The following is a 21,519-nucleotide window of genomic DNA, read 5'->3' on the forward strand; positions in this document are numbered from 1 at the left end:
AATTTTACCTATTTAACGAATTCACTAAATTTTTGTTATTTTTTTACTCCCCTGTTTTTAATTTTCCACTTGCCACATGTGCATCAAATTAAGATAGTTTATTTAGACGCTTTATTGCCAAGCAGTTATGGAAAGCTTCTTTGGCTTACATTTTGAATTTTTTCCCCCTTTGTCTTTGGCCAACAGCTCAGCCCCTTCGGTGTCTCATCTGCTTACCACACGACAGCTATGGCACTTTTCCATTCATCTGGGTCAGAAAATAAAGAGACCTTTTAGTCAGCCTGAATACTACCTGCCATTGCTGTGGGCCTGGTAAAGCTAAAACTGGGAAACTTTTGTTTTTCCCAGGAATTGATACAATTTAACCCATTTCTGTGAATTTTTACTTTTTTTTTTTTTTTAATATCCCTCATTGAGTTCTAGAAGTTATTTAATTTTCAGAACATAAAAGCATTCACCTCAAAGGAATTGCATATTGCTACACTCCCTCATTACGTCACTACTTTTCGTGTTAAGCTTTCTTCATCATTGCAGATATTTGTTTTTACTTTATGACTGATGACTTTTGGTTCAGCTTTCTTTTGAGAGTTTAAACTGGTATAGGGCAGATTCTACTTTTGGAAGTCCAAAGAATTAAATTTTTCTCCTGACTCGGTAGCCAGCATATCCATTAGTTAGGAAAAGTGACTTTTTTTTTTTAAACCAAAGTTATCACCAGTTCAAAAACAGTACTTTATTTTTTCTGCTGGTTTGTTAATTTGTTTATTTTTATGCATCTTGTCTCATTCCAGAAAAGAATTTGAAGAGCTCAAAATAGTAATAGTAACACAACATTGTAAAAAAAAATGCAGTGTCCAGACCATGGGAAAGTAGGGGTAAAGGGATAAAGTTAGTTCACAAAAGATTATTAGTAAAAGGTTTTGCTCCTCAGGAGACAAGATTAGGTTGTAGAGTCAGCTCTAAATTTGCTAGTGACCAGAGCAAAGATGGGTACATGTTCAGGTAAGAGTCATAGGCAGGATACCCAAGATGAAAACATAAGAGCTTTTCCTTTCAAGAGTGTAAAGGAGAAAATTGTTTCCCAGGGATTCTCATAAAGAGGATAGAGGTTGGTACATATAGACAATATCCTTACAATAAATACTGTAGTAAACGTATAATAATTGGTCGTTTACTGTGTACAGGGCACTGTGCTAAGTGCTTTATGTATATTTTGTCATTCAATTCCTTAAAATAACTCTGTGAAGTATTATTTTCAGATTAGGAAGCTGAGGCTCTGACAGATTAAGTGACTTGTACAAGAACACATAGTAAGTGAGGGGAGAGGATTTAAAAACAAGCAAATCTGACCTCATCATCCTCTTAATTATTTTTCTGTATTATATTCATGTTACTATTTTCTGTTGCAATCGACAGTATAAGTCAAGCACCAAGAATGTAATTCAGGAAAAGACATTCTAAGAGTCAAAGCAATGCAGTCTAAATATATAGTCAGCTCTCTAAAGGTCTTATTTGGGCAAGTGTCAATTTTAGTTTACCTAAAGCTGCATGCTTAACCTTGGTCGTATCTCTTAGATGATCTAGGGGGGAACTACAGACTTTTTCTGCAAAAAGTATCAATAAATACTATTTTAGGCAATTCTCGTGCTCTCTCCTCCCCCTCCCCCCAAAAGAGGAAAAAACAAACCCCTCAAAGAACTATTTGTTTATGTATATACAGTTGAGCAGCAGAGAGTCCAAGGCAATAAACTGGTATTCACCAGTGGGGTTCTTTCTTCATTTTAAATTTTTTTTTAAAGATTTTGTTTATTTTATTTGAGAGATTGGGAGAGAGTGCGCATACATGAGCAGAGGGAGGGACAGAGGGAGAAGCACAGTCCCAGCAGAGCAGGGAGCCCAATGCAGGACTCTTGTCTCAGGACCTTGGGATCATGACCTGAGATGAAGGCAGTTGCTTAACTAACTGAGCCACCTAGGTGCTCCACTAGAAGAGATATTTCATTAGATTCCAAATCCTGAATCTCACAGTACTTTAGACAACTCCTGGGCATGGGGGAAGTATATAAAAACTTTTGTTTAAATTTACTAGGATATTTAACCTTTGATGATCTTTTCAGTTATAGGATGGGTCATTTTTGTAGTGTATTCTGGCCCTCATTTCTCCTAGAGTAAATTTAAGCTTTGTGCTGACCACTGACTGTAGGGATAGATGAAAGCCAAACAATTAAATCAAATGTTTTATTTCTTATTATTTTTTATTTTTTGAGAGAGAGAGAGAGAGCGCACGCACATGCATGTGAGTGGTGGGGGAGTGGCAAACAGAACATGAGAGGAAAAAAATCTTAACCAGGCTCTTGGCTCAGTGCAGAGCCCAGCATGGGGCACAGTCTCACACTCCTGAGATCATGACCTTGGGCCGAAATCAGGAGTCAGACTTAACCAACAGAGCCACCTAGGCACCCTCTAACCTTTTAATATTTTAGGGAGACATGTAATGAGTATTTTGGGAAATTAGACTAACTATTGTAAATTGTTTTTCAAAGTTGCTTTATCAGGCATCTAGCCATATAACACTGGAATACTCTGTTTACTTAGTCATGTCTGGTCCAATATTGTACAATAATTATTCAATCAGAGGTCTATACATAATTATCTTTTAGTATCTCTACAGTCAGGTTGACCTGAATTAGAATCCTAGCTTCTTCACTGATTGTGTGATCATGGCCCAATTATACAGCTTTTCACACCTTATTTATAAAATGAGAATGATAAAGGCATCTACTACAATGTTGAGTTTAAAACAAGATAAAAAGCCTTTAGCATAGTGGGTTGGTATAATACAAACTTAATATGTGTTTAGCTTTTATTAAATCATTATATTTAATGGTAATGGTGTAGACAGTGAGCATCTCTTTGTCTTTTTATGTAGCCATAAAGGCTGGGGAGCATTTGGAGAGTTTGTGGAGTGGCAACCTTTGTTTTCAGCAAGGGTTGTCCTTGTGTGCAGCACTTCTTGACCATTTTCTCAAATGACTTGTTTCTGAAGGCAGAATGCTACGTGGGTGGTTTCCCTTACTCTGTTGATCCTAGTAGTTCATAGCCTCTGTGCAAGGTTTTAGACTGTGTGGTGAGTTTTAAAACTTTTCCTGGATTTGCTTTATTTCCCCATTTGTTTTTTTTTTTAATTTTTTAAACTTTTTATTTATTTATGATAGTCAGAGAGAGAGAGAGAGAGAGAGAGACACATAGGCAGAGGGAGAAGCAGGCTCCATGCAGCGGGAGCCTGACGTGGGATTCGATCCTGGGTCTCCAGGATCGTGCCCTGGGCCAAAGGCAGGCGCGAAACTGCTGTGCTACCCAGGGATCCCTATTTCCCAATTGAACTCTTTATATCAGCTGCTGCTGATTTTTCTGCATTGTCTTCCTCCTCCTCTACGCACAGAAAATTTAATCCCACTAAAGATATTTTTTAAGTGTGTCTGGCAGAGCTTGTTTAGGGGGAAAATGCCTGGTTTGTGAACAAAGGTATCACAGGCATGGGGTTGGGGCACAGAAGTGAAAATTGGGGCACAGAAGCAATTAAATGGAATCCTTTACCCCTCTATCCTTTGAAAATAGTTTCTCATTGATTATTGGAATAGAAAAGTTGGAATTTATCTTGTTAAATAGTGCTCTATTTCTGTAACATACTTTACAATAGTGAGAGCTTCAAATCACTGCTTATTCTTAAAAGATGCAAGAGACAGATTATATTCAGCTTTATTTTGCATTAGTTTTATAGATGTGGAAATTTTACAGTAGCCTTTGTAAAGCAGAAGTATTTCTTGCACCATCAATATCAAAATTGTTTTGACCTTACCTGTTGTCTTGGGTTCATGTAGACAAGACTATGAAACATGAATAGGCAGTGGGTACAGTAGTTGATTATTTTGCTTATCTGAATATTGATATAAATTATTACATAATTTATTTATTGATATCTTTTTGTGCTTTAGTTTTACTCTGTAAAATAGAGATTATAATAATACTTTCTTCATAGTAGAGTTGTGAGGATTAAAAGATAATGTGTTTACAACAGTGCTTACTTCATTGGAAGCATGTAAATTGAGCTATCATGGTTATTAGTCCAAATCTTAGCTTTTATTAAGATTATTAGTTCAGGGGGATTCCTGCGTGGCTCAGTGGTGTAACGCCTGCCTTTGGCCCAGGGCGCGATCCTGGAGTCCCAGGATCGAGTCCCACGTCGGGCTCCCAGCATGGAGCCTGCTTCTCCCTCCTCCTGTGTCTCTGCCTCTCTCTCTCTCTCTCTCTCTCTCTCTCTATCTCTCTCTCTCTCTCTCTCTCTCTATGTCTATCATAAATAAGTAAATAAATCTTAAAAAAAAAGATTATTAGTTCAGTGTTCTAAATTATCACTTTTTGGCATTCATAATTTCTAGAAATAATCCTCCAATTATAATCCTATTACAATTATTTGTTAGAGATATTTCAATAAGTTTTTAAAAAATTTTTATTTATGATGAGAGACCCAGAAAGAGAGAGAGAGAGAGAGGCAGAGACAGAGGCAGAGGCAAAAGGCAGAGGCAGAGGCAGAGGGTGAAGCAGCTCCCTGTGGTGAACCTGATGCGGTACTTGAACCCAGGACCCCAAGATCATGACCTCAACCAAAGGTAGAGGCTCAACCACTGAGCCACCCAGGTGCCCCAGAGCTATTTTAAAGGTTCACTATTTTTAGTGTAAACTTCTAAAGTAACACTGACTTCACGACTTAACTACAACTTGATTAAGCTTTGTTTAACTGTTCAGTCAGGAAAAACCATCCATTCTCTACCAAAAGAAGAATATTTATCTCATTTTCAAATTTACACTGAATCACTCTTTGGCACATAAAATTTTATCTTCAGAATCTGTTTTGCAGATGTGCAGTCTGCCGCTTTAAAGCTTGGTTGGTTGAGCAAATACTCTGTATATGTATTGTATTTCAGAGGTATTTTAAAAATAAAGAATAATGGCTGTAATCATGAAGAATAATGGCTCCATATTTCAGTGGCTTGTTGGAAAGCCTGCCTACACCTGCTAATGTTCAGGGAGAAGTTGGTCCAGAAATATTCTTGTGTCCTGGTAGTACCTGCATAAAAGGGTGGATGGAGGCAGATTTCTGTAGGATTTGTCATATCTACTTTATTCTGTGCTGGTTCCCACAGCCTCTGTGCTCTTCCCTATCTCTCCATTCTCCACCTCCACCCACTGTGCCCTGTCTTGCTATTGTCAGACAGGAAGTAGTAATTATTTCTTAACATAAATTAAATAGTAATCTGTAATTGTAGACACATTTCATTTTTCTTCACATTTTAAGGCCAAATCCATATGTGATTTATCATGATACATATTATTAGAGTAATTAATAACTGGACTAGCACTAAATTACTTGCTTTATGCTCTAGGTGGGTTCCTTGTGAATTTTCTGCTTCTGAGTCAAATACACAGATGCAATTGGAAAAGAATTAAGTACAACAGAAATGCAGTTGGAAAATTATAGAATTCTTCTGCCTGTTCTCAGTGCCCTCTCTAGGAGAGTTGATATCCGTCAGTGACTTTTTCTTGTTCATATCTGGTCAGTCAGAAATATATACTATTAGAAGCACTGGATCTTTACTTATTTAATTTCATTTTTTGCTGTCTTCAGTTCTTCATTTGTGTTAATAATAGTATCATTCTCCATTGTTTAAGACATTTGTCATTGACAGTGTCTTCATCCCGTTCTGGCTCTATATTCCCAGCCATGAATCAAGCCATGTTACTAGAGCACCAGTCCAGGCCAACTTTGGGGTACCATTCTTGCCCAGGAGAGGAGTTCAGGCCTGCCCTTCATGATCTTAAACCCATTATCAGTGTTGACTTTGTTGTTTCCCAAAGTTCCCAGTATATTGGTTCTCCCTGTGTTTGCAGTCTTAGTCTTTCATCTTCATCTCTAGACATGTGTACAACCCTCCCTCCCCTATCTCACTCTCATATATATATAGTGTAACTATAATCAAACTGGGCACTATTCCTCTCAAAACCTTTGCTCATGGTATTTCTAATGCCATAAATTGCTTCTCTCAAATCTACCTCAAATGTTTTATTGTTTCCTCAGCCTCTCTTCCTCAGTTCTATTCTTTTTTATCCTAGTCAGGTTTTATTCTTATCTGTATTTATTCTTATCTGTATTTAAATAGTATTTTATGCAGGAGCACTTTTCACCAGCTGTGTTTCCCTTATTGTTCCCACTCCTAATTTCCATAGCATTCTGACTGCCCCATCATTCTACTGAAATTCCTCTTGCAGACCTCATCTATGACCTTTACCTATTAATTCTAACGAAGGTATTTCACTCCTTATTGTACTCAATATCTCTTTGGAATTGACACTCTTGATCACACCTTCCTTTTGAACTTTCTCCTTTGGCTTTTCTAACACTATCCTCTCCTGCCTCTCCTACTTTCTCGTTTCCTATTTCACTCTTTTTCCTTTTTGCTACCTTTTCCTTAAGGATCTTTTCCATGGGTATCTGCCTTCTCCCACAGTTGTATCTCTGTCTGCATTTAATGACGCCTAATTGTGTTCCTTTCATATGTGCTGTACAAGATTCGCTATCTGGCTGTCATATAAGTTTTTCATCTTTAACTTGCTCTTACTTCCTTTAATATTATTATTTTCTGTTTTATATCACACCTTCCACAACTGTACCTCACTGAATGAATGGCATATCCTCTCAGCCCTCCTCTGAGTTTTCCTTTATACCTTCCACACCCTTACCTTAGCCCAAGACTTATCTCTCATTTCTCACCTGGGCTATCTGGTACAGACCTGTCCCCTCCAAGCAGTCTAGCCCACTGCCACAAGAGTGATTTTCTAAAACACAAATCTAGTTAAATAACTTAAGTCACTCCCCTGTTTAGTGGTCGTAGTCATTAGCAACCATAAAGTTCATAATCCCAGTATGTCTCAACAGGATACTCTTTATAATCTTGAGATTGCCAGTAATTGTAGCAGTCTCATCTTCCACTTATGCCCACTGGGCATCTCATCCTTTTGTCAAAGCAAGCTACTTGTTGTTCCTAGAATAGCTGTGCTTCTGCAAGCCACCTTATTTTTGCATTTTCTATACCAGTTACTAGGATCCCTTACCCATGTACCCAGATTTCACTTGCAGAATCTCAGTTCTTCCCAACATCCATACCTCTGTGGAATCTTTTCCAGATCTTTCCGGTTGAGCTCTTTCTTTTCTGGATGGTGCTTCATGATACGGAGTTTTCTAGTTTTTTTTTTCCTCCATTAAGTAATTTGGTTTATAAGATTAGGGAGTAAATTTTATCTAATAAGAAATACTGGTATATCTTTTAAATTGAAAAGCTCTTTTAATTCCATATGATCCACTTTTTTTAAAAAAAAAGATTTTATTTATTTATTTATGAGAGAGACAGAGAGAGAGAGAGGCAGAGACATAGGCAGAGGACTCGATCCCGGGTCTCCAGGATCACACCCTGGGCTGGAGGCGGCGCTAAACCGCTGAGCCACTCGGGCTGCCCATGATCAACTTTCTCATCTGAGTTTCCTAGATTGGTCTTGGGGAATGTTTAATTACCGATGATTGTCTTTAGGAATTTAATGAAACTTTTAGCTATACTGATTCTAGCTGAAACTAAAAGAGAGTGGGGAAATTAAATTATTTTTAATATATTTACAGAGTTGTGCAGCCATAACAATGATCTAATTTATAATATCTTCATTTCCCTAAAAAGAAATCCTGCTCAGTCATTCCCTTTTTCTACCCCCCAGCCCTAGGTAACCACTAATCTGCTTTCAGGTTAATGGATTTGTTGTATCTAGCTTCTTTCATTTCGCATATGTGTTTTAAGGTTCACCCGTAGTATAGTGTGTAGTGGGTTGAATGGTAGCAACACCCCACCCCCCACCCGCAAAAGATATTTCTATGTCAAATTACTAAAACCTGTGAATGTTACATTGCTTGGAAAAGTGATCTTCAGAGTTGTAACTGTTAAGGACCTTGAGATGAGATCATTCTGGATTATCAGGATAGGCTGTAAATCTAACAAGTATCCTCATGAGATAGAAAACTAGAAGGCACACAGAGGAGAAAGTCATGTAAAGATAGAGGGAGAGATTGGAGTGGTGTGGTTATAAGTCAGTGAAGTGGACCTATGCTGACAGGCCAGAGAAGCTGGTAGAGGCAAAGAATTCTCCTCTAGAGCTTCAGAAGGAGTGGACTGCAGGCCTTCAGAACTGTGAAAGAATAAATTTTTGTCACTTTAAGTCACTCAGTTTGTAATTTGTTATGGCAGCTTCAGGAATGTCTTATGTAGTGTGTATCAGTACTTTGTTACTTTTTATTGTTAAATAGTTTTCCATCGTATTTCACATTTTATTTATCCATTTATCTATCAGTTGATGGACATTGGGTTTCCAGTTTTTGGCTATTATGAATATTGCTTCTATGAACATTAATGTTAAAGTTCTACATGGGGATATAGTTTCAGTTCTCTTGCGTGCTACCTAGGAGTAGAATTGCTGAGTCATGTGGTAAATTTGTTTAATATTTTACAAAACTGCCAAATGGTTTTCCAAAGAGGCTCTCCCATTTTACATTCCTACCAGTAATGTATGAGGATTCCAGTTTCTTTCCTCCCTCACCAACACTTACTATTGTCTGTCTTTTTGATTATAGCTCTTTAGTGGGTATGAAGTGGTATCTCATTGTGATTTTGATTTGTATTTGTTGGGTATTTGTATATATTCTTTAATGAAATATGTATTCATAACTTGGCCTATTTAAAAAATGTATCACTTATCTCTTTATTAAATTGTAAAAGTTCTTTAAATATTCTAGATATACTAGTCCCTTGTCAGGTATATGATACATAAGTACTTTTTTCCAAACCTATGACTTGTCTTTAAACTTTCTTCACAGTATCTTTTGAATTTTGAAGCACATACATTTTTAATGCCATCTAACTTACCTTTTTTTCCTTTTATTATTTATGCTTTTGGTATAGTATTTAAGAAATCATTTTGTAATCTAAGGTCATGTTTAAGAGTTTTAAATTTATGTGATCTATTTTGAGCTAATTTTTGTATGATATGAAGTACAGGTCCACAGTTACATTTTTGCATATGGATATTCAGTTGCCTCAGCAGCATTTTTTGAAAAGACTTTTTCAAAACAATTCTTTTTCCCTGAATTGTTTTGGCATTTTTGTTGAAAGTCAATTGGCCATAAATTTAAGGCTGTAAGTGGTTATTTATTGTGGCGTTTATCCCTTAGTCTAACTCTAGATTTCATAAGATCTAACTTTAATGATGGTAAGTATAAGGCATTAGCACCAAATATATTTCTTCTGAATGCAATTGTATTAATTGTTGTGTGTATATGTGAATTATGTGTGTTTGTAAAGATTATTGTGCGTTTATATAGAAGTTAGAACATTTTTCCCATTTCTGGAATTTCAGTACCTTCATATTTGGGCATTTTTGAAAAGACGGTCATTCTTGTTGACTTTGCCAAGAGAGCCAACAAGTTTCAGGCTTTTACATCACTCAAGTTGCTTGTGTAGTCTTTTAAGAAAAATTAAACCAAGATCTCTTAAGTGATTTCCATGCAAAATTAATGCTTCCCTTGACTTCTGCCAAATGCTGTGATGCATTTATGCAGCTGATGCCAGAAAGTTTAGAACTTGTATCTGGAAAGAATTCAAAATTTTGAGACAGAAAGCATTTGTGCCTGGGGCAATGTAATGACCCCACCTGTGTCTTTTTCTTGTCTTCTGGGTGTTTTCACTGTATGTCCAGAAAGGCCCAGGCAGATCCTTCTTCTATTTTTAAATCCTTTTTTATGAAACACAGTTTTAATTTTACAAGACCAGATCTCACTCCAAGTTTCAAAATATGTGTTCTTCAGCATAAAATGTTTAGACAGATACCTAATGGCCTAGCACTTTAGCATCCATTTTTTTCTAAGGCAAAGATTCAGAGTATCAGAGCCATAAAACCATAGTGTAATTAGTCACTATCAGATGCTATGTAAATTATGTTTCACACATCTATATGCCAGGTTAGGTGCTTTTCCCCCCCTTTCTGATATTTTGATAATTAGTTCAACCTGTTCATATACCACTGAAACAAATGGAATGTACTTAGTTGTTGGTTTTATTAGCTTTAATGTTTTATTTATAGTCTAAGAGGAAGAGCAGAAAGGAACTAGTATTTATTGAGTACCTACTGTGTTCCAAGTACTATGCTAGACACGTTTACATCCCTAATCTCATTTAATCCCCTTATTGTTGGTATTATTATCCCAGTTTTTAGTGATGAAGAACTTTAAACAAGCCAGATAATGATATTTTATACTTGTGTGGGGCCTTTTATATCATAATTTTAAAGTAGTATCTGACTTGGAGATGTTCAGTTATAAAAAAGAGAAATTATCATAGTTTATCTCCACTGTTGTAGAGCCAAGGATAGAAAGAAAAGACACACGCGGTATTTCTCAACTGTGGGAAGCATAGTGAATGGAGATAAGAGACAAGTAAGCTATATAGAATACCTTCAGTAGAGGGTAAGATTTTATGTTTCTCAGATATAAATGGTGCTAGAACAATTGGGATACTTACCTATATGTATATCTATGTATGTATTTATGTATATAAATGAACCTTGGCTTTGTATCAGATACAAAAACTAGTTTAAATAGATCATAGACCTAATTCTAAAAATTCAGAGTATAAAATTTCTAGAAGAAAACATAGGAGAATTTCTATGGCTTTGGTTAGACAGAGATTTCTTCAGTATGGTATTATATAATTTGATAAAAGGACTTTATCAAAACCTAAAAACATCTTTTTGAAAGACTATTTTTAAAAAAGCAAGCTACAGACTTGGAAACTATTTGGTAAACACATATCTGGTAACGAACTTGTATATAGAATATCTAAAGAACTCTCAAAATACAATGATAAGGAAATAAACAACAAAAATGTGAAATGGACAAAGAATTTGAAGAGACACATCACTGAAGAAGAGAAACAGATAGCAAATAATACATGGAAAGATCCCCAACATTATTAATCATATAGGATATACAAATTAAAATACAAAACCTATTAGAAGGACTTAAAAAAAAACAACTGATCATATTTTTGTGTGGGAGAGTTAGAATTCTCATCTACTGCTGGTGGGAATGCAAAATGAAATAGCCACTTTGGAAAAGTTTAGCAGTTTCTTATATAGTTAAACATATACTTCCCATATGATCAGTAATTTCCTTTCTAGGTATTTAGCCAAGAGATATGAAAACTTATTTTTATAAAAATAAAGAAACAATTAAAAAATGTCAAACTGGAAACAACTCAAAAACTTTTTTTTTTTTTTTTTTTTTGGTAAATGGACAAATAAAATGTGGTATATCCATATATGGAATGTTATTCATTAGCAAAAAAGGAATGGACTACTGAGATATATATATATATATATATAAGACTCAAAAACATTATGCTGAGTTAAAGAATCCAGACTCAGAAGTTACATGCAATATTATTCCCATTATATAATAGTGGAGAGGTTAACTCTAGAGATACAGAACAGGTCAGTAGTTGCCAAGGGTTAAAGCTGGTAAAGGAAAGAGTGGTCCATAAAGAGACAACCAAAAAAAACTTTTTGGACTGATATAACTATGCATTTCTCAAAACTCACAGAACTGTATGTTTGAACAGATGAATTTCATTGTATTTTATACCCTTAAGAAACTTTTCCTCCCTTTCTCCCTCCTTTCTTCTCCCCCTTTCTATCATCTATCTATTTCTCAATAAGAGAAGTCTAGACATAGGTAATCCACAGTTGGTTTATGGCCCTTGTGTCATCAAGGATCAGGGTACCTTCTGTTTTGTTGGGATAAAATGCTGCCTGAGCCCAGCATCATGCCTAGGTTGCTGGCAGAGGAAGAAGTAAACAAGAAGGGTTGAAGAAGGATCTGCAAGCTTCTTTTTGAGACTTTCCCAAAGTCTTGTGCTACCCTTCCATTTATACTACTTTGGCCAAAGCTTTATTTCCACATTTCATCACATCTAGCTGCAAGAGAGGCTGGAAAATAATAGACTTTAATTGAGAAGAAAGGAGAATGGATGTTGGAGTATGTTGCTAGCTGTATCTGTCATACTTCTGATAGTGTGTCTTTGTCAGAAATTGTCCCTTTGGTTTCTCAGTAGGTTCCTTTAAATCCTAGAATTCCAAGGTGCCTTTCTGTTGTTTCTGTGTGTACTGTTTCCAAACTCTTACTTGAACTAAAATTTTGCTGGTCAGTGGTTCGTAAAATGCAGTCAGTACAGTCTTATGTCAGGCATGGGTTTGACAACTCTGAAAACTAGGGTTTGGTACTATTTAGCAATTGATTAAATTCTGAAACAAAGCTTAGAGGGAAGATAGGAGAAAGTTATTTTTAAAAACCCCAAACCTTCATTTGAAATAAATCATAAGTATTAGACAGAAAATGACAGCTTTTGAAATCTGTGCATTTAAAAATAAGTTGTATTTATTGTATGTTGGTTATACGTCAATAAAGTTAATTTCTAAAGTGCTTAGACGGGCAGTGAATTTCTTTTATTCTTTGACAAGCTTTTGTTGAGGACCCAGTCAGTATATGTTGTGTTCCTGTTATGTTTAAGAGATGGTGCAGACTCTAGGCATACAAAGATGAGAGAGAGAGAGAGAGACCCCTTGCTCTCAAGTGGCTCTTTTTATAGAAGGAATAGATATTAATATGTGTAAGTACAACTTATGTGATTGGTGTTATAATATGGGAGTTAGAAGATAATATGGAAACTTGAGTGAATTCCCTAGTTTTGTTCTTTTACAAAATTGTATAAACTGTTCCAAGTTGTTTGCATTTCCATATATGTTTTAAAATTACCTTACCTAATTTCTATCTCAAAAAAACTCTACTGAATCTTTGATTGAAATTGTGTTGAATCTGGAGATTAATTAGGGGAGAATTGAAATCTTAACTGACTCTTCCAATCCATGAATACGGTATATCTTATATATGTAGATCATCTTTCATTTCTCTCAGAAACATTTTATGATTTTCAGTGTACAGATACTATGCATCCTTTTGAAATTCCATGTTTATTCATACCGTTATTAATGATATTATTTTCATAACTTCAGCATTTAATTGTTGTTAGTCTGTGGAAATAAAACTGATTCTTAACCTTGTTCTTGTGACCTCACTAAACTCACTATTAGTTTTGTAGTATTTTTGTAGATTCCTGGGTTTTTCAATGTGTATGATCATATGGTCTCTCTTTCTCTCTCTCTCTCTCTTTTAAGATTTTATTTATTTATTTATTTATTTATTTATTTATTTATTTATTTATTTATTTATTTTAGAGAGCTGTGGGAGGAGCAGATGGTGGGAGGAAAGAATCTCAAGCAGGCTCTGTGACAAGCCCAGAGCCCAACACAGGGCTTGATCCCATGATCCTGAGATCATGACCTAAGCTGAAACCAAGAGTTGGTTGCCTAAATGAATGAGCCACCCAGGCACCTTGATCATATGGTCTCTTAAAGATGGTTTTATTTTTTTCTTTCCAGTCTATAAGTCTTTAATTTCTTTTATTTGTCTTATTACACTGACTGGCAACTCCAGTATATAATGAGAGTTTGATATCATTGCTTTGTTCTCAACCATAAGAGGAAATTAATTAATTTCTTTCTTCATTAATAAGTATATTATTTGTAAGTTTTTCATAGATGTCCTCAATTAGGCTGAGGAAGTTCCATCCTATTCCTAGTATGTGGAGAGTTTTTATCACAAATGAATGTTGGAATTTTTTTTTCAAATGTTTATGTTACATGGATTGAGATGATCATTTATATTTTATTGTTTGTTGATGTGACACATATATTGTTTAATATTCATTCCTTTCTATTCTTTCATTCCTAGTTTAAAAATCCCTTAATTGTGAAGTATTATTTTTATTTATATGCTGCTAGTTTGAATTTACTGGTATTTTGTTAAGGATTTATGTGTCTGTGTTTACTGGGATATGGAACCATAGTTTTCTTTTCTTGTAGTGACTTTGGTTTTGGCATCAGGGTAGTGTGGCCTTATAGAATGAAGAGTGTTGGGAATTGTTTCCTCTTCTATTTCTGGAAGAGTTTGTGTAGAATTGGTATTATTTCTTTCTTAAATGTTAGGTAGAATTCAACAGTGAAGCCATGTAGAGTTTTCTTAATGGGAAGATTTTTAGCTATATGTTTAGCTTTTTAATCATGTAGGAATAGTCCAGTTATTTATTTTTTATTGAGTGAACTTTGGTAGTTAGTGTCCTTTAAGGAACTTTATTCATTTCATCTAAATTATCAAATTTATTTATATAAATTCATTCATGAAATTCCTTTATTATCCTTTTAATGTTGTTAAGCTTTATGATCCTGTCCTCTCATTAATTCAAGATGTTGACATTTGATACTGTCTCCAATTTTTGCTTTTTTCATCAATCCAGTTAGAGGTTTATTAATTTTATTGATCTCAAGAAACTAGTTTTTGGTTCCTGTGTTGTTTTTTTGTTTTCTATTTTACTCATTTGTACTCTCATTTTTATTATCTCTGTCCTTCTACTTGCTTTAGGTTTAATTTTCTTTCTCTAGTTAAAAAAATCATTTATTTATTTATTTATTTATTTATTTATTTATTTATTTATTTGAGAGAAAGAGCATGCACATGTGGGAGAAGTGGCAGAGGAAGAGGGAGAGAGAATCGTAAGCAGGCTCCATGCCCCGTGTGAAGCAGGACACAATTCCATGACCCTGAGATCATGACCTGAGCCAAAATCAAGAGTCAGACACTTAACTGACAGCCACCCAGGAGCCCCTCTTTTTTTCTAGTTTTTTTAAAGTTGAGTCTTAGGTCATTGATTTGAAGTCTTTTTTTTTTTTTTTCCTCCTAACATATACAGTTAATGCTATATTTTCCTTCTGTATTGTATTTTAGCTGAATCTCATAAATTTTGATATATATCTTCATATTTGTTGGGTTCAAAACTTTTTCTGCTATCCCTTGTGATTTTTTTTCGAGTCATGAATTATTTAGAATTGTATTTCTTGATTTCTAAATGTTTTGGAAAAGATATATTTTCAGATACATTTATGGTACTGCTGCTTATTTAATTTTATTTTTGATAGTGTATATACTTTGTATGATTTTGGTCATTTTTACTGTGTTTATATTTGTTTCATGGCCCAGAGTATGTTCGTTGTGCACCTGAAAAGAATGCATGTTCACTTTTTGTTGGATAAAGTGTTATATAAATGTCAATTAGCTTAACTTGTTTGGCATTGTTTTTGAGGTTTTCTGTATCCTTACTGATTTTGGGAGGGCAGGGAGGGGCCTATTTGTTCTTTCAGTCACTGAGAGGTGGGTGTTGAAGTATACAAATATAAATAAAGATTTGCTATATTTCCTTTTATTTCTATTAAGTTTGCTTTCATATTTTGAAGCTCTGTTATTAGTGGCATATGCATTTTGGATTGTTATGTCTTCTTGATCAGTTGATTCTTTTTCATTATGAAAGTTTCCTCTTTATCTCTAGTTTTATTTCTTGTTCTGAAGTCAGACATTTATATGGTCAGTTACTCCTGCTTTCTTTTGATTATGTTCACCTGGCACATTTCTCCCCTCTTTTCATTGTTAATCTATCTAAGTCTTTATATTTAAACATTTGTGTGTATTTTTAAAAGAAGATTTTATTTATTTTAGACAGAGAGAGAAAGTGTGCACATGCATGAGCTGGGGAGAGTGGTAGAGGAGGAGGGAGAGGGACAAGCAGACTCTGCACTGAGTACAGAGTCCATCATGGGGCTGGATCCCAGGACTCTGAGATCATGTGACCTAGTGGAAACCAAGAGTCAGTGCTTAACCATCTGAACCATCCAGGCGCCCCATTTTTGTGTCTTTTTAAGAGAAAGAATCTGCTGGGTATTGCTTTTACCTAATCCAGTCTGACAATCTTTGCCTTTTAATTGGAGTTTTTAGATTATATCAAATTAATGTAATTATTTATGAGATTGGATTTAAACCTACCATGTTGCTGTTTGTTTTATATTTATCCTATAGTTTTCTTTATTATCCCTTCCTGTTTTTGTTTCATTTCCATTTTATCTCCATGATTACATATTATCATAAAAATATGTTAGCAATTGCTTTAGGGTTTGTAATATATATCTTTAATGTGTCAAAGTCTCTCTTTAAATAATATTATACCATTTCCAGTATAGTATAAAACTATGCTTCTGTGTCTTCCTCCCAACCTTTGTGCTATTGTTGACATATATTTTACTTGAACATATGCTGTAAACCTTACAATACATTGTTTTGCTTCAGCCATGTATCTTTTAAAGAGATTTAGGCATTTTTAGAAAACATTTAAAAAATGTTTTAAAAAATTTATCTTCAGGGATCCCTGGGTGGCGCAGCGGTTTGGCGCCTGCCTTTGGCCCGGGGCGCGATCCTGGAGACCCAGGATCGAATCCCACATCGGGCTCCCGGTGCATGGAGCCTGCTTCTCCCTCTGCCTGTGTCTCTGCCTCTCTCTCTCTCTATCTGTGACTATCATAATTAAATAAAAAAAAAAAATTAAAAAAAATAAAAATAAAAAATTTATCTTCATTTTTACCATTTGTGGCAGTCTTCATTTCTTTGTTGTAGATTCAGATTTCCATTTGTATCATATTTGTTGTTTTTGAAGAACTTCCTTCAATATTTCTTGTAGTACATGTCTGAAGGAAATGAATTATCTCTTCGTTCATCTTGAATGAAGCGATTCATTATCGCTTCTATTCATCTGAAAAAGTCTTTATTTACCATATATATTTTTAAAATATATTTTTGCTGCCTATAGAATACTAGATTGGCTTTTTTTTCCTTTTAGAACTTTAGAGATATTGTTCCATAGTGCTTTGGCTTGAATAGTTTCTGCCAAGAACTCACTAAAATCATCTTTGGTTTTCTATTTTATGCCCCTCCCCTTCTCTTCTCTGGTTATAAGGGTCTTGTTCTAGCTTTTCTTAGTGGCAGTGCTCCTTTGCCTGGGACTGTGAGCAGGAGGGTACTCTGTACCTCCCCCAGGCCTAGACTCCTGTTTCTTGTTACTTGTTGAAAATTCAGGGGCAGACAGTTTTGTTTCTGCTTCTCCCCCAGAGTCATGAGATCTTTGCCTGGACCCTGGAGTAGGACATCATTCATTTTTAGTGACTTATTTTTTCAGTGTTTTTTCTGGAGTGTATTATATAACAGTGCATTAACACATGTAAGTAATTTAGAAATTAATGTGTGTATATAGCTGGTGTATATTCAGCAGTTTTACTGATCGGACAGTATAGTCAGAATTGTTTGAAGGCCACTGTTGTATAGGGTCAGAACTTATAACTCTGATAAACTTGAAGTAGAATTTGCTACTTGCTGTTTGATTTGAAGACAACATGATTCAGATGGTTCCCTTTATTGCAGTGAGTAACCTCATTTATAAATGGAGAATGTTTTACAGTACGCATTTTATTTTAAAATAATTATTAGATTTATATGCTTAAGAGGTGAAGTGCTTTTTATGAGCTCTTCTGAATTTTAAACTCCTTTCTTTTTTGTAAATGAAAATCTCTTCATTGTTTTTAGGACTGTGAGGACATGGGAAGTTGAAAATCCAAGGAAGCAAAGAAGTGTGTTTAAACCACGGACGATGCAGGGTAAAAAAGTAATTCCCACCACGTGCACATACAGTAGAGATGGAAACCTCATAGCAGCTGCCTGCCAGAATGGAAGCATACAGATCTGGGACCGAAATATGACTGTAAGTCTAAGACATTTAAGTCTGCTTTTCTTAGAAGAAAAACACCTTATAAAGACAAACATCATGTTAAAATATTATGAAGGTCAGTTTCCTGAGTTTAGCCCTAATTTAAACTTCAGTGTTAGTTGATAAAACATTGGGACATTTGCAGTAAACAGCATTTTAGCAAACATTCCAGCTCAGTATTTTCCAATGTGTATTAGATTTTCTTTTTAAAATACAGTAGATCTTTTAGTATAAAATTTAAAAAGCATAGTGCAGTTCTATTATTTGGTGTGTCAGTGTACTTGATTTTGAAAGCGATCAATCTGATAGTAGCATAAAATAAGACTAAGCAGAAAATATCCTTTAAAAGATTTAAGAAAACCATGAAATATCGGCAGTGGTTCATCAGTCGTTTTGCAATTTTTGTAGTAATTTAAATAATACTTTGTTTTAACATTCTGTGACATTCCATTTGAATAGGTGTCAGATTTTCTTGTGCAGTTTAGATCATTATTAGAATAAATAAAGTTTGGAATTGGAAGAGATCACAGAAATAATTCTATGAAATAATGAATATGAAAGGTTTTGGTTAATTCTTAGAATTACCAATAAGCTTTAAAAAGGGTTTTGTTCTATGTAGAGATGGTAAAACAAGATTTTTTGGTAAGTGGAATGATTCTATTATCAATGTTAAAGTGAAAATCTACACTAATGTTAGAATGCTATTTGGTTATTTTTGTTTTGTTTTGTTTGTTTGTTTATTTATTTATATTGGTTATCGTTATTTTAATAAAAGATTCTGAAAAATGATTATTTTAGTAATTTGTTAGAATTTATTAAGTATCTCTACTATATGTCAGGCACTATTGTAGGCACTGGGAATATTGCAGATTATAAAAAATTTTTGCCTTTTAGAGTTTATATTCTAGTTCTTTTTAGAAACTATGAAAAGAATATTCTTTTTAAATAAAATTGCCCATCAGCCATTTACATTTCAAAAGGGACCCTAGGAGACATAGTTGTCTGTTTAGGTAGATGAGTTAAAATCGTTTGTCTAGGAATAAAGTAAAAAGTAATAATAGGGAAAAAAAGAATCCATGTTGATAATGCTGAAAATATCTTTGGCATTTTCTGTTTGTCAGATCTTTTTATTTCTGTTTTCATCTCCATTGTAAACCCCATAAAGCTTCATAACAGCACAGAGATTTTTAAAATCCTTTGAATTGTAAACGGAGTTTTACCCAAGCAATAAATTTTTTAGTAACTGGCTTTCATCGTCTCTGGTGCTGTTGAATTAAACATAAAAATTCTAAGTCATGAAGTTTTCTAGTGTAGCTGTAATAGCAGTGTGTTTAGTATAATGCATATATGTGGGCATTTCCCATATATTCTTATAAAGTTGAGTATAATTTTTAAAGATTGACTTTGTATGTCTCCTAAAACAATGAGTATCTTCTATTTCCATTTTTGTAAAAAACAAAGCTGTTTTAATGTCAATTTACCACCCCACCCCCCCAAATCTTTTAAGCTGTTTTGCCTAATTGTCTAGTGTTTGGTACTATTTTGTTAGAATTTAATAGTGCATGAAGTTACAGCTTATTATACCACATCCTGTTTGTTAAATTCATATTTTGACATTTGCGTGTAAATATATGTCACCTAAAGACAAATCAAATTGAGAAGAAAAAACTTGCCAGCAGGAAATACAGTTTGATTTAAGAAGAGAATTTTACAAAATATCTTAATTATTACTTCAGCAATAATAAATTATTAACAGGGAAACACTGAAGCTGAGGTAAAAAAGCCTTATAGCAGTAGTTTGTCCATGCAGTAGCCAGAGAGTTACATGGTAAATAGTGATAAATACATGTCTGTGTTTTGTGACAAGTAAAACTATCATAATTGCTCTACCTAATTATAGAATTCTCGTTAGACCAACTTTAACTTTAGCAAATTAAATGAAATATTTCTTTTTTAGAAGTAAGGTGTCTATTAGTGATAAATTCCTGTGTTCTTAGCACCTACCTCTACTCTAGAATTATGTTGGCCAGTATGATAGCCACTAGCCACATTTGACTGTTTCAATTTAAAGTAATTAAAATTTACAATAGAAATTTCAGTTTTGTAGTCACATGGCACTGTTCAAGTACCAAATAGCCACATGGGTGTAGTTATGTGCTATTTATTGAACAGCACAGTTAAGAACGTTCCTGTCATTGCAGAGTTCTGTTGGCCAGTGCTGTTGTAGAGGAGTGTTTGCTTCCCCAGTATCCCTTTCAGTCATGTGATGATGGCCTGTCAATTTCAGAAGGAGGGCTTTTCAGAGAAGCTTCTACAGGTCTGCATGGCCTCCTTGGGCTCTCGGTTCCCATTCATCAGCATATATGTGAGCAGTGGCAAGAAAGTGTGTGGTTGGAGCAAGGTGAGGGAGGTGTAGAATAGTGGGAGGTGACATTGGAGAGGTAACAGCATACACCCTGACTCAGGTTTGATGTATGCAGAAGCCTTTGCAGCCTGCCTGTGTCTCCTGCATGTTCACATAGCTTTCCCCCCTCACCTCTTTTGTTTTATTTTTTATTATTTTAAGATTTTATTTTTTATTATTTTAAGATTTTATTTATTCATGAGAGACACACAGAGGCAGAGACACAGGCAGAGAGAGAAAGAAGCAGGCTCTCTGAGGGGAACCTGATGTGAGACTCAATCCCCGGACTCTGAGCTGAAGGCAGACGCTTAACTGCTGAGTCACCCAGGTGTCCCTCCGCCTCACCTCTTTTAGTTCTTTGCTCACATTTTCTCTTCTCAGCAAGACTTCTTGACTCCACCCTACATAAAATTGCCACCTTCTCCCCACCAGTGGTACTCTCTATCCCTCTTTTCTTCCCTCATGCTGATCACCATTTAACATACTCTACCATATATTTTACATACTTGTTTATTGGCTGTTTACCTCTGGTAGGATATTAGTTCTACAAAGGAAAGGATTATTATCTCTTTTCCTTCCTGCTGTATTCCCAGAGCAAAGAAAAATGCCTATTATACAGCAGATCTTCAGTAACCATTTGTTGAATGAATAAGTGGATGAATGTATTCTGCAAAGGTAGCAAAATAAGGTTGTTGACTTATTTGTAGGAAGACATTTAAAAATAGCAACATAAAAACTATTATATTTATATGAAAATACAGTGAGAGAGGTAGAGAAGGGATGGGAAGAAATTGAGGTTATTCTTAGTATATCCTTAATGATGTAAAATTATGCAATCTGTATTAACATAGGTGGATTTTTAAAAACTGTTTTCATGGCTCTCAAGTCTAACTTCTGACTTTTAAAATATTCCAGCGTTGTATGGTCTGACAAATATCTAGTGACTTCTGTTCATATAAAAACATAGCAAATTCTTTGGATATATTTTTTTTTCAAAGCACTGTTGCTGTTTTTTAAATATCTATTAAGAATCTACATTATGCTAGAACCTTTACTAAAAGAGCATGCTGTATTTACTTGTATTGCAATCACTGTAAACTAAGATTTGGGTAAGAAAATGGAGACAATCTTATCTATTTATTTATTTATGCATGCCTTCTGTAGACACAGGTGATGGGAAGTAATAATATTTTAAATTGGGGATCCCTGGGT

At 34.7% G+C, this 21,519-nt stretch overlaps 1 protein-coding gene across 1 annotated transcript in view; it reads left to right on the forward strand.

Annotated features, from left to right (window-relative positions):
* WDR70 (WD repeat domain 70) overlaps nt 1-21,519 on the forward strand; it is a 308,191-nt gene that overhangs the window by 173,996 nt on the left and 112,676 nt on the right. Inside the window, exon 10 of the mRNA XM_041749114.1 lies at nt 17,723-17,897. Coding sequence (XP_041605048.1) covers nt 17,723-17,897 — 175 coding nt within the window. The remainder of the gene's footprint in view (nt 1-17,722; nt 17,898-21,519) is intronic.

This window comes from Vulpes lagopus, chromosome 3, assembly GCF_018345385.1.
Source record: "Vulpes lagopus strain Blue_001 chromosome 3, ASM1834538v1, whole genome shotgun sequence".
Taxonomy (NCBI): Eukaryota; Metazoa; Chordata; class Mammalia; order Carnivora; family Canidae; genus Vulpes; species Vulpes lagopus.